Source organism: Alexandromys fortis, unplaced genomic scaffold (assembly GCF_014885135.2).
Source record: "Alexandromys fortis isolate MF-2015 unplaced genomic scaffold, M_Fortis_MF-2015_v1.1 scaffold_59, whole genome shotgun sequence".
NCBI classification, from domain to species: Eukaryota; Metazoa; Chordata; class Mammalia; order Rodentia; family Cricetidae; genus Alexandromys; species Alexandromys fortis.
In genome coordinates this window covers 9,013,850-9,033,251 of record NW_026067943.1, presented here as the reverse complement: position 1 = coordinate 9,033,251, position 19,402 = coordinate 9,013,850, and the positions used below count along the sequence as shown (strand labels likewise).

At 47.2% G+C, this 19,402-nt stretch overlaps 1 protein-coding gene across 4 annotated transcripts in view; it reads right to left on the bottom strand.

Moving 5' to 3' along the window:
* Positions 1 to 2,797: 2,797 nt before the first annotated feature.
* Dcp1b (decapping mRNA 1B) overlaps positions 2,798 to 19,402 on the bottom strand; it is a 41,669-nt gene continuing 25,064 nt past the window's right edge. For 3 of the 4 annotated variants that reach the window (XM_050148357.1, XM_050148360.1, XM_050148361.1), the window contains 6 exons: positions 18,915 to 18,981; positions 16,919 to 17,054; positions 11,591 to 11,719; positions 8,330 to 9,205; positions 5,850 to 6,095; positions 2,798 to 3,730 (listed from right to left, as the gene is read on the bottom strand). In XM_050148357.1, the coding sequence (XP_050004314.1) occupies positions 3,650 to 3,730; positions 5,850 to 6,095; positions 8,330 to 9,205; positions 11,591 to 11,719; positions 16,919 to 17,054; positions 18,915 to 18,981 (1,535 nt within the window). In that variant the 3' untranslated portion in view covers positions 2,798 to 3,649. The remainder of the gene's footprint in view (positions 3,731 to 5,849; positions 6,096 to 8,329; positions 9,206 to 11,590; positions 11,720 to 16,918; positions 17,055 to 18,914; positions 18,982 to 19,402) is intronic. The other variant, XM_050148359.1, reaches the window with a different exon arrangement.

Below are 19,402 nucleotides of genomic sequence, written 5' to 3'. Positions count from 1 at the left end.
ATCTCCCCTTCCTTGACCTGCTGATAGGGACCTCTTGGGGTGGGCCAGTGTGGGTACCTATAGCTGTGATGGAATGGCTGCAATAGCCATCCAGTCCACACAGTGGCATTTCCTAGCCTTTCACTCTGGTCTCTGGCTCTTCGACACTTTCCCAGAGCCTTATGGGTGGTGGGAGGTCTTGTTTGGAGCTACAGGTCTAGCTCTGGACAGGGCTGGAGCTGGTTGCAAGTGGCCAAGAAGCAGCAGGGCTAGTTATCATGCCAGAGAGTTCTTGAAGATGCAAACACAGGTTCTCTCCCTGTCTAAGTGGCGAGGTAGAACGGTATGTCTTTAGGATGTTTGGGGCCTACACAACTATTGACTGCTTTCCCTGACTTAGCAAGTAAAATGCTGCTTGCCACAGTGTTGATTTGAAGTGTCCCCCAAAGACCTATGTGTTAAAGGCTTTGGTCCCCAGTATGTGATATTCCTGGGAGGCAGTGGACAGGGTGAAAGGAAACGAGGCTTGGGAGGCAGGCCCTTGGAGGGGATACTTCTGGGACCCTGTTTTAATTAATGTTACTATGACTATGAAGAAACACCATGACCAAAAGCAAGCTGGGGAGGAAAAAGTTTATTTGGTGTACATTTCTACATCATAGCTCATCACTGAAGAAAGCCAAGACAGGAACTCTAGCAGGGCCAGAATCTGGGGGCAGGAGCCGATGCAGAGGCCACGGGGGGGGGGGGGGGGGGGGGGGGGGGGGGGGGGGGGGGGGGGGGGGGGGGGGGGGGGGAGAAGGGAGGTTCGGTGCTGCTTACTGCCTTGTTCCACATGGCTCATTCAGCCTGCTTCCTTCCGGAACCCAGACCACTAGCTCAGGGATGGCACCACCCACAATGGGCTCGGCCCTCCCCCAGGCTTACAGGCTTGCCTACAGCCCTATCTTAGGGAGCCCTTTTCTGAACTGGGGTTTCCTCTTCTGTGATGACTCCAGCTTGTGTAAAGGTGACACAGATCTGGCCAGCATAGACCTCCTCTTCCTCTTTGCTTCCCGGCTGCCACAGGTAAAATCTTTGTCCCACCCTGGCTTTCTACCTCTCATCAAGAGATCTCACATCAACAGAGCCAGCCGGCCACACACTGAAACCCTTGGAACCGTGTCCTAAAGGAAAGTATTTATCCTTCAAGTGGATTCATTTCAGGCTTGCGGTCACAATGACAGGAACTTAACTTAAGCCAGGGGTGCACACAGGAATACAGTGACATCAGCACCGCAGTTCATGAGTTCCTTCATAAAGAAGGGACAAGACTGCTTCCACCGCATCAGTAAAGTAGGGGACACAGCAAGGTGGCCCTCAGGTAATGCTGTCAGGGCGATGATAGGAGCCCCCGCCCTCAGCAGCTGTGGGTCCCTCCCAATGACTGTCACGTAGCCCTGGACCATGACAGTCTAATTCATGAATAAGGGGTCTCATAAAGGGACTTGTCCAGGAGCTGAAGGCAGGGCCAAGGGACTCCACTCATGCTCCACCTTCCACTCCCGGCCACCTGACTCCCCTGGCTCTGCAAGGTGACACCCACCGCACCGGATGAAGCTGCCTTAGCCACAGCATTCCAGGCTCTACCTGATATCCAACGAGGTCAAAACAGCTGCCGGGGCAGAGACCATGAAGTGGAAGCTGAATTTGGGTTCAGGAGGTGGCACAGGAAGAGGAAATTTACACGGGAAGTGCAGTCCTGGGTGCCTAGAAAACCATTCTGATCTGTTTCTTCCTTTGTCCACGGGGCTCTGTAGAAGGCAACTGTGGCCTGCTGAGGTAAGGAGGGAAGCGCCCATCCTGACTGTCCTGCAGGTGGCCATCTTTGGTCTAAAGGAATTGGCTTGCTGCTTTTAAGTTGACTTAGAACAATGGACTATGGAGAACTCACCATTTTGTCAAAACAGACGCCTGTAGCATTGGTCTAAAAGACCTCCTACCCTGGCTTGCTCTGCCAAGGACAGCAGCTGCTGCTGCTGCTACAGTTTTACTCATTCATGTGAAGAAAGTGAAACAATTTCATAAAATAAAGCTACTCATTGACACAAATACATCAGAAATGTTAGGAATGAAATTCATCTTTCTCTGGCTGCAGAAGCATCTTTAAACATGCAATTATAGAATGTTAAAACGTTCTCCATGATTTTATTTTGCTTACGTTTATCACCAAGCCACATTTTTTTTCTGTTTGTTTTCTTTAAGTGCTAGGGATTGAGCCCAGAACCTTATGTAGGCAAGTGCTCTCCATAGGGTCATATTCCCAGCCTAATATTGCTCCAATTTTAGTAGACATGTTACCAAAGCGATGCTGTTTTTACTGACTTAGGACCACAGAAGCACACACGTCTCTCTGGCTTCCTTCTCCTTATGAGACTGTGGCGGCAGGTATAGTTACTGGCGAGTGTTTGCGAGATTTCTATGGGCTCCCAGCAGTGTGGGATGACATAGGGAGGCAACCCTTCCAGAGGCCGACGCAGCAGATGTGGGACAAAGCACAGCACAGCGAGGCCAGACAGAGGGCAGCTCCTCCTCAGTCTGCCATTCTTCCTTAGGGGAAAGCCTGCCCACCCTCCTACAGGACAGGTCGTGTCCCCTGCTGCTAGGACGGATGAACAAAGCCCAAAGGCTTCTGGTCCTGGTCTGGGCATCCAGAAGTTGGAAGGAAACCTGCACCCCCATCCTGGCCTCCATTTTAAACTCTCCATAGAAAGAATAAGGTTCTTCTAGGAAGCACTAACCCAAAGATCTTTTTACAATCCAGGAATATCTAAGGCGGTAAAGACATGAAGCTTTATTCATTGTGCATATTCAGCAGGGGTCAATTTCCACACTCGCCCGCCCTTCGGGGACTGCCAGGCTCTTCTGCTTCTTATCTCTGCACAGGACACAGCAGAGGACTCCACAGAGCTCGGAGAATCGTTGACCTTCTGCCCACAAATAGTCACTACCTATTCTCATGCGACCTCCCTTCAGCACCGTTTCTAAATGTGAGTTGAGTGTCTGAAAGCAAGAGCGGTTTGGGCCTCAAGGAGTATCCTGAATTGAGAAATGTGACCATTGCTTCATGTCTTGGGCCACTGGTGACAGCTCCTAGATAGACACTGGCCAGAAACGCCCTCAGAAAGATTCTTTCTCCAAAGGCTCAGACGAAACCCACCGAATGGAGCTTTACAAATGAAAGGTTGACTTCTAAGAGCTCATGAAACCCTTAGTAGATAGATGACTTGTGGGGTAACATTGCCCCCTGGTGGTCATCGAGCACCATGGCACACAGAGCCCAACACCAGGAAATTGCTCTCTTTCGCTTGAGCTATTAATAAACGGCTCTGAGAACATCCTCTCCTATGAAGAGCCCAAATTCTTTTTAAAATGGCCTTATACATGTAGGAAAAATTTAAGCTTATATGAACTGAGCTCAAATCATCTACCCGCTCAATTTATATACAGGAAGAGATGGAATTCTTCAAATACAAGGAACAAAAAACCCCCCAAGATATTTGACAGTACAAAAACATTTTACTTTGTATTACTATACTTTGTTAAAAAGGCAGAAACATGTTTGGTCCCACCAGTCCACAGGAAGGACCTATAGAGTCCACCCTCACGGTCTTGGCTCTCCTGTAGTTGGTTACGTGGCTTTCCTCATGGCCGCTTGTGTCACACTGAAGAGATAGGTCTCATAGATTATGCTTAAGAAGCTGTCATCGTTCTGAAAAACAAAGCCAACAGGCCCAGGGGACTGTCACTTGAGCAGCAGGAGCCAAGGCTTCCTGCCTGGAGCTGAACTGGCCACGGGTCCGGTGCCTTCCTTACCTCTGCTGTCCGTGCTGACAGCCAGCAGGGTTGGCCTATGCGTTTGGATGGAAAGGGGCTGGAGGCAAGGTTGGGACAGAGCTGCTGAATTCTACAGTCCGCATGCGAAGTCCATGTGCTCATCACACCCGACACAGATAGCAAACCCGCCATGCGGAAGCCAGCTGTGCTGTGTGCAGATGGGCCAGGAGGGATGAGTCATAATGCCTTGGCAACAGCTTAGGAGGGGGCTGGTCCTTCCTAAAATTCCTCCGGGGTGCCCCCATGTCTGTGCAGTTTTGCGCATTCATGGGGATTTTACTCACAGCATGGCTCATTGGTACCTTCCCAAAGGCAGTATGGCTGTTCCCATGACTTGTGGCAAGTCTCTGGCTTTGGTAAACGCACAGCAGCAGATAGTCTCTGAGCTTGCTGTTTCACTGAGGCAGGGAGAGAACCCTGGGTCTAAGCAATGGTTCTCTTGGTTAACTCTAGAGGCGCCCCCGCCCACTCAAGTCCGTGGAAGCTTCTGCAGCCCTACACCCCCCTTCCCGGTCTCCTCCCTCCCCAGACACACTCACACCATGAAGAAGGAGATGTTATTTCTGCTTTTCCTACAAAGACACCCAAGTGACATTTTAGCAATATCAGAAAGACAGTATCCACAACAAGGAGAAGTGTGACGTGTCTAAGTCACAACACATGGCTTTGGGGTAACGTGACCAGGCAGGGATGAGCCAGAAAAAGCAAGAATCTTTCAAATCTAAATACACGTTTAGGTTTTCCCTTACTGTTCCAGTAAATAAAGTGCAGATATTGGCTCTATAATTCTCATGAACTTATTGTGAGCAGGTGGGCCATACTGCTATCGTGGCGTGTGTTTAGGATGAGTAACACACTTAGGTTAGGAGGGCTCACACTAGGCTGCCATTCTGCTGCCAGACTCGGATGCTTCCTTCTGGCACTGTCCTTTGGGTTCCCTCTAAAAGACTATTTTAAAAATGTTTTCACTCATGGGGATTAGACATCAACAGAAGCAGACACCACAGCGGCTAGCCTGCCCTCAGGCAGCCGCCCGGCCATGAACACTGCACTTTCAAGACTGCCCACGCGAAGAAGATTCCGAAATACATTAGCTGAGGTGTCTGCTTCTGTGAGGCTCAGACACGACCCTTTCCAAGGCCTATCGTTCACTCGGAAGCGTGCTCCGTTACATGCTGGTCTACTCTCGGAACATTAATTTTTATGGTCCACACAACAGTTGACGTGAACACTGCAAGCGGGCTCAGGGTAACACCAGACCAACATAAGCCTCAGTTTCCTTGTCTGTAGAATCAAATATGACGGTCTAAATTTTTTATACTTACTTATTCTGTGTGTATGTGTACATATGTGTGGTGGGCTATGTGTGGAGGCATGTGGTCATGTGGTCAAAAGACAACATTCTCTCTTCTTCCATTAGCGGAGTCATCAGGCTTGGTGGCAAGTACCTTTACCTGATCTCATTGGCCCATATTAATAGGGTTTCCTGTAGGCACTGAGTGAATTATTAAGCTTAAATAGTGCATGGCCCACAGGTGGGTATGAGTTCCTATCACTGTATTAGCAGAGACACCCAAGGTGGGGCTGATAAGGTGTTCTATCATTCCATCCTCTTGTGAGCAGTGGGTTTCAAAACCATAGCTGAGCTATGTTCACAGCAGTCGTAGATGGTGCAGCTTATATCTGCAGCTTGTCCAAGATGGCTCTGAGCTTGCTCCCAACAGTGAGCTCCCAGAGTACCCTGGCGGGCCAGGCATCCATCACATGCTCCCTTCTCTTCTGCAGCTGGTAGCTAGGAGGCCTGACTTGTTCCTGCAAGTCACAAATCTCTTGAAGTCTTGACACATATCATACCCCAAGTAGTATTCTAAATACCATCAGTTAACAGTTTAGAAGGTGTTGGTGTGTGTGTGGGGGTTACTTTTATGACGTCCAAAGAAGGCATCAGCCAACTTAGTCTGTCATGGGGCCCACTGTTAGGTTAACAGCCTTACCTGGATGAGGTTCAGCAGTGCCTCCTGGAGCTGCAGCCTGGTGAGGGGCCTGCTGGCCACGGTGGAGGATTCCCAGTTTTGTAGGGGCAGAAGGAGGCTGGAGGAGGCAGCAGGAAGTTCTTGGCCTCCTAGGGGCATGAGCCCGGATTCAGTCTCCCTCAGTGGGGCACAGGTGGACTGTGTGAAAACCACAGGGGGCATCAGCAGAGAAGTCACTGGAGCAGGGACACACTGAGCTGAGGTAATCTGCTTACAGCAAAGACATGCACACAAGACAGGGTTAGGAAACAACCCACAAAGTGGAGCTCCAATGATAAAAGACCCTGTTCACAATGGCGGCAGAGGAGTGCTTGGTTGGAACCATCCCGCATCCCGTGGGTGGGAACGGTGGACAGATCTGTTCCTGTTCCATCCTCAGTGGCTACTAGACAACCCTGGAACCCCCTGTGATGCCATGACCTCTGTGTATGAAGCTAGACACCTGGTGAGAGTTTCATTTTCAGGTAACATGCATTTAGGATTGCCGGCTTTGCTGGGCACCTGCTGTCCACTGCCTTGCCCTCTGAGGTCCCCTCACCTGTGGGAGTGGCAGCATGTGCTTGTCAGATGCACACACAGCTCCCAACCCTAGCTCTTCAAGGAGACACCTCCCCTGGGACTAGGAGGAGCTGTGACTTATGGGTTTGCCCCCTCTGGTCCTTCTCTGTGTATCTACAGAGAGCATGCCTTCTGCTTCTCCTGGCTAGCGTAAGGATGGGGACAGGGAAAGGGCGAAGATGAGGGGCTAGATCATGGGATGAGGAGCAAGGCACAGGCACATGGAACCTGGAGCACCATGACCCATCTGTCTGCTGAATCTATCTAATTCCCTTGGCTGGCAGGTCTAAAACTAAGTTTTCTAATGGCTTTCCCAATTATGCAAGTGACATTCTGAACTGGGTCTGACTGACTCCTACAGCTACCATGTGTCTCTAACTCAGGTGACAGAAAGTACCTTATTTCTCAGCCTCCAAGCACTCCAACACTCATGAGAAGGAAGCAGAGAGGCAGCAATTTAGACGTGGCTGTAATTTTATCATCACTCCCTTGGCATCTTTGGGGGCAGAAAACGGCCCAGAGGAAGACAGGCTCTTGTTTCTTTTAGCGTTCCCTATTTGCTATCCCAAGGAGAGGTGTTGAGAGCTGATGCTCCCAGAGGGAGGAGCACAGCGTGGGCTGGCAGAATGCACACACTCCTTATTTGGTTCCTGACATTTGTGAGAACTAAAAACAAAGAATTGTATATGCAGAAATTTAAGTCTGATTATTAGCCCCAGTTTTCTTATTTTAAATCACTGAAGAGAAATGAAAGCAGCCATTTAAAAGGGGCCAACACCCTGCGGTGCACTGAGAGTGAGGACAAAGCCTCAGTGTGCAACAGAAAGTACCTGCATCTGGGATTTCATAAAGATGAATGCCTTGACCTGGTTCACACACCCAAACATACATGGTTTGTGCCATGGGCCTTTGTTTAAAAAAATGTGAATAATTTTTGAGGAGCTACTATGTGATAAAACATATCAAAAAGACCAACAGTGTGACATATATACATTATGTATATATACATATTATATGTGTGTATATAATATGTATACATGGCACACTGTTGGTCTTTTATATATGTATGTATAGATATATACTTACATAAACACACACACACACATATATAATAAGTAGGGATAACTTTCTGATCTTTAAAGTCAGCACGTTTTCAGGGACTCTGTGCCAACCCAAGGGAAACAGAGCTGGTCAGACCCTCAGATGCCACTATAGGCTGATGATCAATAGACCCTGGCTTCTGGTTCTTGACTGTCCCAGGTGCTGACGGGTACAGACCACTATCCTCCCAGAAAGACACGCTATTTCTAGAAATGACACTGTGTTCCCTTCTCTGGCAGTTTGTGGGTGGTACACTTGTTTCTGCCTGGTCTTCACAATACTGATCACCTAGAAGGTGATAAAAACAGCAACACCTTTACTGCTATGTTGTTTACTTCAGGGACCTGCAAGGTCGTGGCTGCTGGATGCGGAGTCCGCTGTCTCTACTACTGCGTAGTAAAGTGGCGACTAACATGTATGTAGAAGCACTCAGAATCATGCAACGAGTCAAAGAGCAAGCAAAAATCAACTATAGGATGCAAACAAAATCAGTCAGGTGTTTCCATCCCAAAATGTTAGCGCCAACTGCCATGGGTCGTCATAGTCACATCTGGGCTGGGCTTCAGGGCTCATGACATGGCAAAGATTGAACTTTACAACCACCTCTAAATGGCAGAGGACACCAGACTGTAAGAGGAGAGAAGCTTCTCTTTCCAGGCAAGGTGAAAGACAGAGAGACACACCGAGGGGGCTGTGGGTAGCTGTTCTCAATGGAAACGCTCCCCATAGCAGAGCAAAGCCCACTGCATTACTATGGCAGCGATCTTCCAGAACATACTTACCTGCAGAGAAGGAGCCTGTTTCTCCATGCTGGATGTCTTGCTGGCCCAGGCTTCCAAGGGCTTTTCTGTCCCTGAGCCCTGGGCTGACACGGGAAACCTGGCTGCTAAGGCTGGCCGGGGGACCGCCTGGAGCTGCTGCTCCTGATGTACGGCCTGGAGCTTTCTCAGCAGCTCCTGAGTGGGGAGCACACTGGGGCTGCTCTTCTGGCTGCCAGAGAAGGGCAGCGCGTGTGCTGGGAGTGCACACTGCTCCTTCCTGAGAGCTTCATGTCCTGGTGTGGGAGGAGGAAGGGGGCCGCCGAAGTACACCAGCTGTGACGGGGCTGCATTTTGGCCCGGAGTCACCTGAGTGGCTGCAGACAGCCTGGCAGGTGCACAGGGCTTACACTTGTGCGCTGCCCCAGAGGCTCCTTGAAGCTGCTCTAGTAGCTTGTGGTTTCTGCAAGTGCTCTGGGCACAGCGGGCAGTGCTCTGTGCACAGCAGGCAGTCCTACCGTTCCAGGGGGACCCCAGCTGGACAGGACAGGGAGGAACTCCCCCCACACGACTGGGGCTGCCACTTTCACAGAGCCACTGTTCAGGGTGCTGTGGCAGCAGGTGCAGCCTTGTGCTCCCGACCATGAGTTTCTGAATGGCTGGGCATAGCTGCTTCTCCACTGGGAGTGAGAGCTTTCTGGGCTCTTCATAGGGCAGGGAACATGCGACTCCTTGATGAACTAGAAGCTGTTCTTGCTGCTGATGCTGGTGGTGGTGGAGGTGGTGGTGATGGTGGTGGACGAAGGTCTGGGAAGATTTCAGAGTTTCGTGACAGGGAGCTTTGTCTTGTTTCCCAAACAGAGCTGTCAAAGATAAGTGTTGGGGCTCAGGGTCCGAGGTCTGGGGGGAAGAAAAAGATATCCAAAAATAGGCTCACATACTTTGGTTATGGGAGCGGGAGACTGTGAAGCATAACTCGGCTAACTGATGGTTTCTTCCGTTTACAAAGGATCAATGACAGAGGTGCAACTTATTAACTCGAAAAGCCTGAGACCTCTGAAATGTTTAATATCTGCACAGCACTCTCCCCTCCTGGCCCCCAAGGCTGCCGTTACACCAGTTTCTGCTCACTTGATAAGACATGCATGTGTTCTTGAGGGGTCTGCAGCTCACAGATTAGGGGACAAATGACACTGTATAGCCCAAGACTGCACACGCTACATGTGCAATCTCTACAGTCATCTCTACAGCCAGGGTCCATCTAGGCTCGCTGAGAACAAAAGGTACTAGAGACAAGCAGATGGTAAGAGCTCTGGACTCCTGGTCGCTTTCCACAGAACTGTAGAGAGCTAAGGCTAGAAAGAAATGAGGATTTTAATCTAATGCACAGGACTAGATGTGTACAATGCCTGGCCACTCCTCCACTCCTGCCCTCCTGCCCCGGAGCTGGTCCTCCTTCCACACCTTCTGCCTAAAAACAGAAGCTCCGCTCTAAAGTCAAAGTACAAGCTTGGTTTAACTACTAAAATGAAATAAATTCTCATGGAAAGTAACGGAAAGCTAAAATAAGTTAGGAAATACTTCTTTCTTGAAAAATTCAAAACAAGATTTAGTCAAGCCATTTTATGTCTTTGGCTCATGCTCATTTTCAGAAATGATTTAAACCAATTCCTTGCAAACCACCTCTTTACGCAGGAGTAACGATGGAAGAACAGACACCTTTTCTTCACAGGCAACAATGGGCCCTGCTCATCAGCAGATTTTGTCTCAGCTATCCTGTTCTGAATAGCACAGAACTCACATACCGCCTCAGGCCTGGGGGGCTTTGTCTACTCCCAGGCCCAAGCTAATGCAGAGTAGACACGCCATGCTGCACACCCATGCTGGCATCGCTGGTGCAGTGTAGTGCTCAGACAGGCTACATTTGATAGCGCTGCCATGGTGGCTGCTCCTCCAGTGCCCAAGAAGCCACCTAGCCCAGAATACGGACCCAGAGGTTTATGCATCTGTCTCTTCAGAAACGTGTTTTAATAATATATGATCTAAGGAGTCTCACTCAGCTCACGAGCCACAAGCCCAGCATGTGGTAGATTCAACAGTCCCTGAGGAAGAGCACCCGTGCCCCACAGTTCAGACCCAAAATGCAACAAGACTCTGTCCTTGTCCACTGACCTTGGGTGTCCTTCAGCAACGCCAGGCCCTCCCCTGCAGTATGTGGGAAAAGCTCTCTGAGACTCCCAGAGGGGCCCCAGATAAGCACAGGGTTTCCCTGGTTTCTGTAGTTACTCCAGGTTATATACCCAGATTGGGAGACTAGGAGCCTCAGATGAGAGAACATGTAACGTCTGTCATTCTGGGTCTGGGTTACTCACTCAATATTAGCTTTTCCAGTTTTAAACATTTTACCAAAATTTTTCATGATTTCAGAGTTTTACAGCTGAACAGTATTCCATCATGTACACGCACCACATTTTCATTATCCATGAGTCAGCTGAAGGACATTTAGCTGTCTCCATTTCCTAACTCTCGTGAACAGTGGTATGATAGCAACAGAGCTGACGTGGAGGGGGCGACCTCGGGGTCTCCCTCCTAGACAAAGAGCTGATGTACAGGGGTGCGACCTCAGGGGTCTCCCTCTTAGACAAAGAGCTGACGTGGAGGGGGCGACCTTGGGGTCTCCCTCTTAGACAAAGAGCTGATGTACAGGGGTGCGACCTCGGGGGTCTCCCTCTTAGACAAAGAGCTGACGTGGAGGGGGCGACCTCGGGGTCTCCCTCTTAGACAAAGAGCTGACGTGCAGGGGGCGACCTCAGGGGTCTCCCTCTTAGACAAAGAGCTGACGTGCAGGGGTGACCTCAGGGGTCTCCCTCTTAGACAACGAGCTGACGTGCAAGGGTGACCTCAGGGGTCTCCCTCTTAGACTACGAGCTAAGAAATGCTGGGAGCAGGAGAAATTGTCTCCCCTCCAGGAAAGAACACACCAATTAGTTATCTAATACCAAATAGTCAGCCGTGAAAACATGTATATATGAGTAACATTATATGCATATATATAATAAATGACCTGGACTGAACAGGTTGTACTTATATATGTAGGAATATATAATATTTAGGAATTAAACAGAGGCCATGAATTTCAGAGAAGGCAAAGAGAGTTTACAAGGGAAGGGTTAGAGGGAGGAAAGGGGGAAATGATACAATTATATTTTAATTCCCAAAATGAAAAATATGTTTAAAAAACAAACAAACAAACAAACAAGGAAACAAAAAGCAGAAGCCTCATACCTTGTTGGGTAGGGGCTCTTGCAGCCTCTGGCTGCTACTGGGTCTCACAGGCACAGGCTTGATAAGCTTGGGGTTGTCACAGATGGCAGAAGAGCTGGTCATCTGTTTTGGCTCAGAACAACTCTTACACTGGAATAGAAAGGACACAAACATTTCATTTGTGATGGAAATAAAAGAAGCTTTAGTGTTCTTACCCCCTTTCTTGCTTATCTAATTGGTAGATGCATGAAGGATAATCTCTTCTACTTTTCTGATGGGAACTATATTTGACTATATTTGAGTAGAAGTCAACTACAAATGTGTGTGTGTGTGTGTGTGTGTGTGTGTGTGTGTGTGTGTAATTCATTGCCCTAAAATACGAGCACTAACGTCAGTAAGCGCTGAGGACTCACACGCTCTTGGACAGTTGGAAGGCTATGTTTGCTTAAGAAGAAGTTTTAAGACAACCAGCCTAATAGGTTTCCATAGTGAGAAATCACAGAAATAATAGAGAGTAGAGTACAGGGAGCTGCTACAAATGTTTAACCCAAGCATTTAAACCTGTATGGGCCACAAGAAATGCTGTCCCAAGTTGCTAATTTAAACGGGAACTCACCAAGGCCAGCTGGCCCGGGTCTGAAAAAGCCTGGGATAAAACCGGACTCGCTGAACATAGCGGACAATGAGGACTACTGAGACCTCAAGAACAATGGCAATGGGTTTTTGATCCTACTGCACGTACTGGCTTTGTGGTAGCCTAGGCAGTTTGGATGCTCACCTTACTAGAGCTGGATTGAGGTGGGTGGTCCTCGGACTTCCCACAGTTCAGGGAACCCTGATTGCGCTTTGGGCAGATGAGGAGGGGGGACTTGATCGGGGGAGGGGGAGTTAATGGGGGTAGGGGGAGGGAAATGGGAGGCAGTGGCGGGGAGGAGGCAGAAATCTTTAATAAATAAATAAATAAATTTAATAACAATAAAAAAACTGCTAACACCATCTTTATTTCCTAGATGGCTTCTTGCATAAACAGAATAATTTAGATGAAGTGTTCTGAGCCACGAACTACAAATTAGAATTGCACAAACAGATGAGAGAAGCCTCATCATTTCAAATACTGACTCATTATCACCTGGTAATCTGACCAGCAGTGCTATTGCTTAATAGTAGGACTCATAACAAAAGAGCCTGGCAATAATGTTGCAGTTTATTTTGTTAAAACATCAAATAAATCAATACAACAGGACCTTCTATGCTACAGACTCTGTAGTGTTTGCTTCAGCTGCCTCACACCTGAAAACAGCAGCAGCCATGTCTGCCAAAGCAGGAGTGACAGGCACCAAGGGGTTTTCCAGCTATTGGAGCACATCCTTTTGTTCGAGGGCACATGTCTGGGGTTGGGTGCCACTATGTGCACCTGTCTTGTAGATCAGTCACACAAAAGTCTACCTACATTTTTCAGAGTTCCGTCAATTCTCTGGCCATTGGGCATTAGGATCGAATGGAGTGTGGAATTGTTTTCAAGTCATACAATGTTATTTTTACGTTCTTCTCAAGTGAGCGACAGTGATGGGGGTTTCGCTGCATGGGTGGGTCAACTGCTGTTTTCCTAGGAGCAGGGCAGGCAAATCAAGGCAAGAACACAAAGACACTGACTCACAAAGTGCTAGCCCCTCTTGCCATTTACAAGACGATGGTGTTAATTCTGCAGACTGTCTATTTTAAACGGAGAAAACTGACTTTCCCCTACCTTTCTTTCGCGCTGAGGTAACTTTGCCTCCCATTGTACATCATTCCTTAGATCTTTTCTCCTCCCCTTTTTTTGAGACAGGGTTTTACTACACAGCCTGGTCTGAACTCAAAATGACGACCCTAATCACAGGGAAATGCTAATCAAAGTTACAATGAGACCTCACGTCATCCCAGGTAGAATGCATAAGCTCAAAGAGGGGCTGGAGACATGGCTCAAAGTTAAAAGCGCTCGTTGCTGTCCCAGAGGACACAGGTTTGGATCCCAGCATTCACAAACTACCCATACCCCTAGCTCCAGGAGATCTGACTTCTAAGGGCACACACATAAAACTAATTTTAAAAAGTCAGAAGATAATCAAGTGTTGGTGTGGCTGTGCAGCAAAGGGAATCCTGGTTTCTCTCTCTCTCTCTCTCTCTCTCTCTCTCTCTCTCTCTCTCTCTCTCTCTCCACACACACACACCAGAAGGCCTAACAAACTCCACTTCTGGGCACTGAAAATGCAATGTCCAAGAGACATCTGTACTTCCTTGTTCATTGCAGCATCCAGCCAAGACATGGATCAATTAAATGTGTGTCAACAGATCAATGGGTAAATGAAACCTCTCTCTCTCTCTCTCTCTCTCTCTCTCTCTCTCTCTCTCTCTCTCTCACACACACACACACACACACATATACACAATTCAATTTTCAAAAAAGGAAAAAGGAGTCTTGCCATTTGTGATCACGTGGACAAGCTATGTTAAGTGAAGTCAAGCCAGCAGAGAAAGACAAATAGCAATGCCGTCACTTACGTGTGGAATCTGGAAGAGCACAACTCTTCTAGGCTGAGAGGAGGTTTTAAGTTTTCTCACCGCAAAAATGCTATGTATGTAAGCTTGATTTAGCCATCCCACAATGCATATATACATCAAAACATCATGTTGCATGCCTTAATTTATACAAATTTTACTTTTCAATTAAATCAAAAAGCTTAATTTAAAAATAAGACTGAATTCCCCAGCAAGCTCCAGAGACAGAAGGGATCTCAGAAGTTTTCATGTAAGCCTTACCAAGAGACATGAAATTCCTTCATAACATCTCCACTATGTCTTCCTTAACATGTCCAAAAATGGAGACACCTTTCACAAGAAGAATTCTGAGGGAAAAATCCTGTGTTCTTACTAGTGTTTCCATTCTCCACTTCTACAGACCAGACCCATTCTTCCGATGGTCTGCACATTGTCTGTGTGTGCCCACATGCCCACATGTATGAGCAGTGGCAGCACCGACGGGAGGGGGCTTCTAACGTGGTCGATGCTAAGCAGAGAACCAACTATGTCTAGCTGGTTAGGTCGGGCACTACCCACGTGACAGATAGGATTTGAAAATAACCTTGAAAGTCTGATCTTGTTTGGGTGGGTGGGGAAGGAGAGGAGAGGCAGGGAGACACTTTCAGGAAGCAGATGTTCATTCTAAGTCCTTATAGAACACCACAAAGACCATGTTATAGAAAGCCCAGAGAGCCCAGGAGTTCACATAACAAGAAGAATGTAAACGGAATATTACCAGTGTGAGGCCTATGAGACAGCTAGTGAGAAAAGGGGACCAGAACCTCAGTTCAGTTCCTGAACCTTCAATGACCTGAGTTCCTTTCTAGAACTCACAACCTACAAGACAGAAAGTGGGAACTGATTTCCAAAAGCTGTCCTCTGACCTCCACACGTGAACTGTGACCACTCCCAGAGGGCATTTAGGCAGCCACACAGAGAAAAACACGTGGTTTCGGGTTTTGCACGTGCTCTCCCGCCTGTCCCATCATTTCCCCCATGCTCCCAGCCACCCAAGAGTGTGGCATTCATTAAACATGGGCATTTTTGATTCGGTCTTATCTGGTTTGGCTGGAGTTCTTTGTGCCCTCAGAGAGGCTCAGTTAGGAAATATTCCTAACATCTTCCAAATTCTAAGATTTTTTTTCTCAATTTTATTTTATTTCTCTAGAAAGTGTTAATCTTTCATGTTTCAATTTTAAGGGGACTTAACCCACTTCTTAGTTTTTAGGTGTCAATATTTCTTCCCATTTGTTACATTTCATTTTACTTGTTTGTTTTGTTCTATTTTTGTCTTTGGAGACAGGGTTTCTCTGTTTAACAGCTCTGGCTGTCCTGGAACTCGGTTTGTAGACCAGGCTGGCCTCAAACTCACAGAGATCCACCTGCCTCTGCCTCCCGAGTGCTGGGATTAAAGGTGTGCACCACTACTGCCCAGCCTTTTGTTTTGTTGTTGTTGTTTTTATATATTTTTAAAAAACTTTCAACATATTAATTTTTTATATTGTTGAAATGAATTGGTTTTAAGCTTTAAGGCACAGTTAAAAATAATTCTTTTTTCCTAGATTGCAAAAAGTTCCAAGTAAGTTTTCTTCTGGAACCTGAATTTTCTTGCACATTTGAGATTTTTCTTGGGCTGTGGTTTGAGGCACAGTTTGAATTCTGTACTTCAGCTTTCCTGTTTGTCTAGCTGGTACTATGTATAAATACCAACCGTCTACAGTATCCTACATGTTCAATTCTAACAATCCACAGTATCCTAAATTTTCATAACCAATTTTTAGCATCAAGTACAGCTGCTTCATGACCCCCTACTTTATCTCCAGTCAATACTGCTGGTTTTTACAGCACCCCTCTCCCAATTCCCCGCTAGTCTTTCTTGCCTATTTTCCCCTTTCTACCAGTTCACCTGGTCCTGGAAAAGGAGAAGAAAACAGTGGCACTTATTTAGAAATCACCTTGGACTTAAGAGAACTGACAGCTTTAATTCAATCTTTATTTTTAATTTTTTTATTTTTATTTATTTAATTTTATTTTATGTGCATTGGTGCAAAGGTGTCAGAACCCCTGGAACTGGAGTTACAGACAGCCGTGACCTGTCATGTGGGCTCTGGGAATTGAACCCGGGTCCTCTGGGAAAGCAGCCAGTGCTCTTAACCACTGAGCCACCTCTCCAGCCCCCACATTCAATCCTCTTAATCCTTAGCTAGCAACAGGGCAGATACGTCCGTCTGCTCGTCTACTTTTATGCCTTTTGTTTTGATTACCTTTCATTTATTCATGGGGGAGGGTAACCACAGCGCATATGTGAAGGTCAGAGGACAACTTGTGGAAGTCAGTTTTCTCCTTCCATCATGTTGGTCCCAAGGATCAAACTCAGGTCATAGGGCTTGGTAGCAGGTTCACTGTCCACCGAGCCACGTTGCTGGGGCACATGCTTTGAGGTTTTGAGATAAATCTCACTTTGTAGTCCAGGCTGGCTGGAAACTCACCGTCCCCCTGCTTCAGCTTCCAGATTGTGGGATTCTGGGCCTGCCCCACCAATGAAGACATGACTTGTTTACATGTTGCTACTGTAAATGTATTAAGTCCTCTAACTGAATACGATTTGCTTGTGTGGAGGCTGTCGACTTCTTGGGCTATCTTTTATTTTACTGTAGAAAACAGTCTACAGCCCTACTAAAAGTGAACCTCTCGATCTCCCCAGTTGGCTTTCGCAGAGCCTTGAGTCTTTGTCAGTGACGGTCTTGTCGCTGTGGTGAAGTATGACCGCAGGGAAGAACAGACACCCACCTTTGTGTACTCATCCTTGGCCTTCGTGAGCATCTGTAAGATATCCACTTCTCTACCCTCTCCTGAACTCAGGCTCACTGGGGAGGACCCTGCTCCAGCACCATGACAGGCCTTCAGCTGTTCGCACTGAGTGAGGCTGGAACAGCAAGGGAAATGAAGATGAGGAAACTGAAGTCCAAACCAACGCTCTCACTCCAGCTCTCTCCCAAGTGCTCTCATCCCAGCGGAGCCATCTCAGAAGGGCTGCTCAGGCTTTTGAACAGAGAATGAGAGATGAGGTCTTGAGTCAACTGGCCACATAGGCAAATCCAGGATGACTGGGGGTGACAGCCTGCCCCACCTGCTTCTGTGAAGAGAACGGCAAACACAGACTGCTCACTGTGGGACATAGAGTCACAGCTGCTTCCACGCTGTGGTAGCGGAGCTGCCACTGACCGTGAGAGAAAGCTTACTAGAAACAAACATTCAGCAGGGATGACCAGCACGGCACAGATTCTCTTCCTCCCCAAATACCTGGAGGTCAAGCAAGGTGGACTGGACCACCTCGCATCTTGCAGTTCTCTGGTAATTTGGAGGTACCACAAAGGTCCCATGCTAACACTGACCACATGGTCTTATGTGCTGCAGGAAAACATAAACAAAACAACAAACCAAAACCAAAACCCTCCTCTTTGCTTGCTTTGAATTTCAGCTCCAATTCTTTTGCTAAAGCCATGAAGTTAATGGTAAAGTCAAACCTGGGAAGCTACCGGGAGAGTTTATTCTAACCAGAGAAGGGATCTGAGTCCTCACGAATCAACTGCTCATTGCTGGTAAAAATCAATCATTTTCCAGCCTGAGCTGGTAGGCAGTCACTACAAATGCTACCAGCTTACCGTGACCTCTTGGCTGGGCGACAGGGTATTTTTTAATCCATATGAAATCCTGCTATTATTATCCCTTGAACAATTTACAACAACATGAAATGTTTAAGGAACTAGTTGTTATGGTGGTAAATACCAGTTTGAGCACACTTAATCACCATCTGGGACTTGAGCTGGTTGCCTAAAATTAGCTCTCACAAGCAAGAATTTCACAAGTCAATTTTATTTGTAAGAATGTGTTCCCTGGTTTTCAGTTTCTTGGTTGGGGGCGGGGAGGGTCATCTTTTCATCTCAGTGGGGAGGGGTCATCTTTCCATTTCAGTGCCCCTGGATTTAGGAGTGGATTCTAGTTCTTTGCAGACAGAGCACCACACTCATGTGGGGGATCAGCTGCACTAGGCAGACACCCAGCTGCAAAAACTCACTTCATTCTAAGGCTCTTGGCCATTTGCATAAACAGTGGCAAAACTGAGCGGCCAAGTCCATAACTGGTCAGTCCACCAGTCTCACCCTGGGTCTCCTTTACATGCAAACTAGGGAAGCCAAGAGTAGGAAAGTCAGATAGGATGTAGGAGAGTCTCAGAACCAGCATGTGAGGAAGAGACAAATAAGGGGTGGGAAGGGGTAGGGGGAGAGGGAGGGAGCGAGGGAGGGAGAGAAAGAGGAGGTTGAAGAAATTGTGTACTGATTACTAAACTAACACGGATTCTGACTTTCCCAGAGATGAGAACTTGGTCTTTGAGGCACTGGGGATTCTGAATTACAAACACAGTTTAGGAAGCTGTTAAAGAGCAGGAAGGAAGCGGAGGGCATTAAAAGCTTGGGGGCAGCCTTTCAGGATGACTCTGAATGTTCTTTTTATGGCTGGACACATCCATAGAAAATACTACCTAGTGACAATTGAAGAAAACGCCATAGGAAACCTCCACATGGAACTAAGCACGCGGGGAAGAATAATCAGGCACCTTAGGCAGATGGTGGGCCTAGAATAGCAAGCAGTGTCCAGTGTTTGGGGGATCATGTTGAAGATGATGGCTGAGCAACACTTCCTGGTAAAGTTAGTGTTGCTTCACATACTTAGAAATGAGTCAAAGCTCTGGGTACCAGGAAACACTTGGCCTTTTAATACTTACTTTTTCATCAATTTTGCAATTCTTTGGCACTCTTCCTTATCATAAAACCAAATTCCATAAATGGACACTGGAAAAAAAGAACCCATGGAACAAGCCATAAGCATCTTCACAGTCACACGATGAAGTTCCCTTTCTGTCTTAGAGCAAAATATATAATTAGCTATTATAATTCATTCAATTTATTATTAAACAAATGAAACCAGTCACTGGAGTTCCATGTCAAAAAGAAAAGCATCTGTCCTGGAAGGCCGGTGAGTCTGTGCCCACACTGAAGCCTGCTTCCCTAACGTGCAGCCCCTGGCTCGACAGGCGGTTGGTAAGCGCTGCTTACACAGTGGCTACAGATTGAAAACGAGATCAGGATTTCTAAACTTCTTGGCTTTGAGACTTCATTGTTTCTATATTCCATTTGCACATTTCACAAACACATTTCATCTTTATTTTTAAATATTCAGAAACCTGATGCTCAAATTATGCCTAGAAATCTC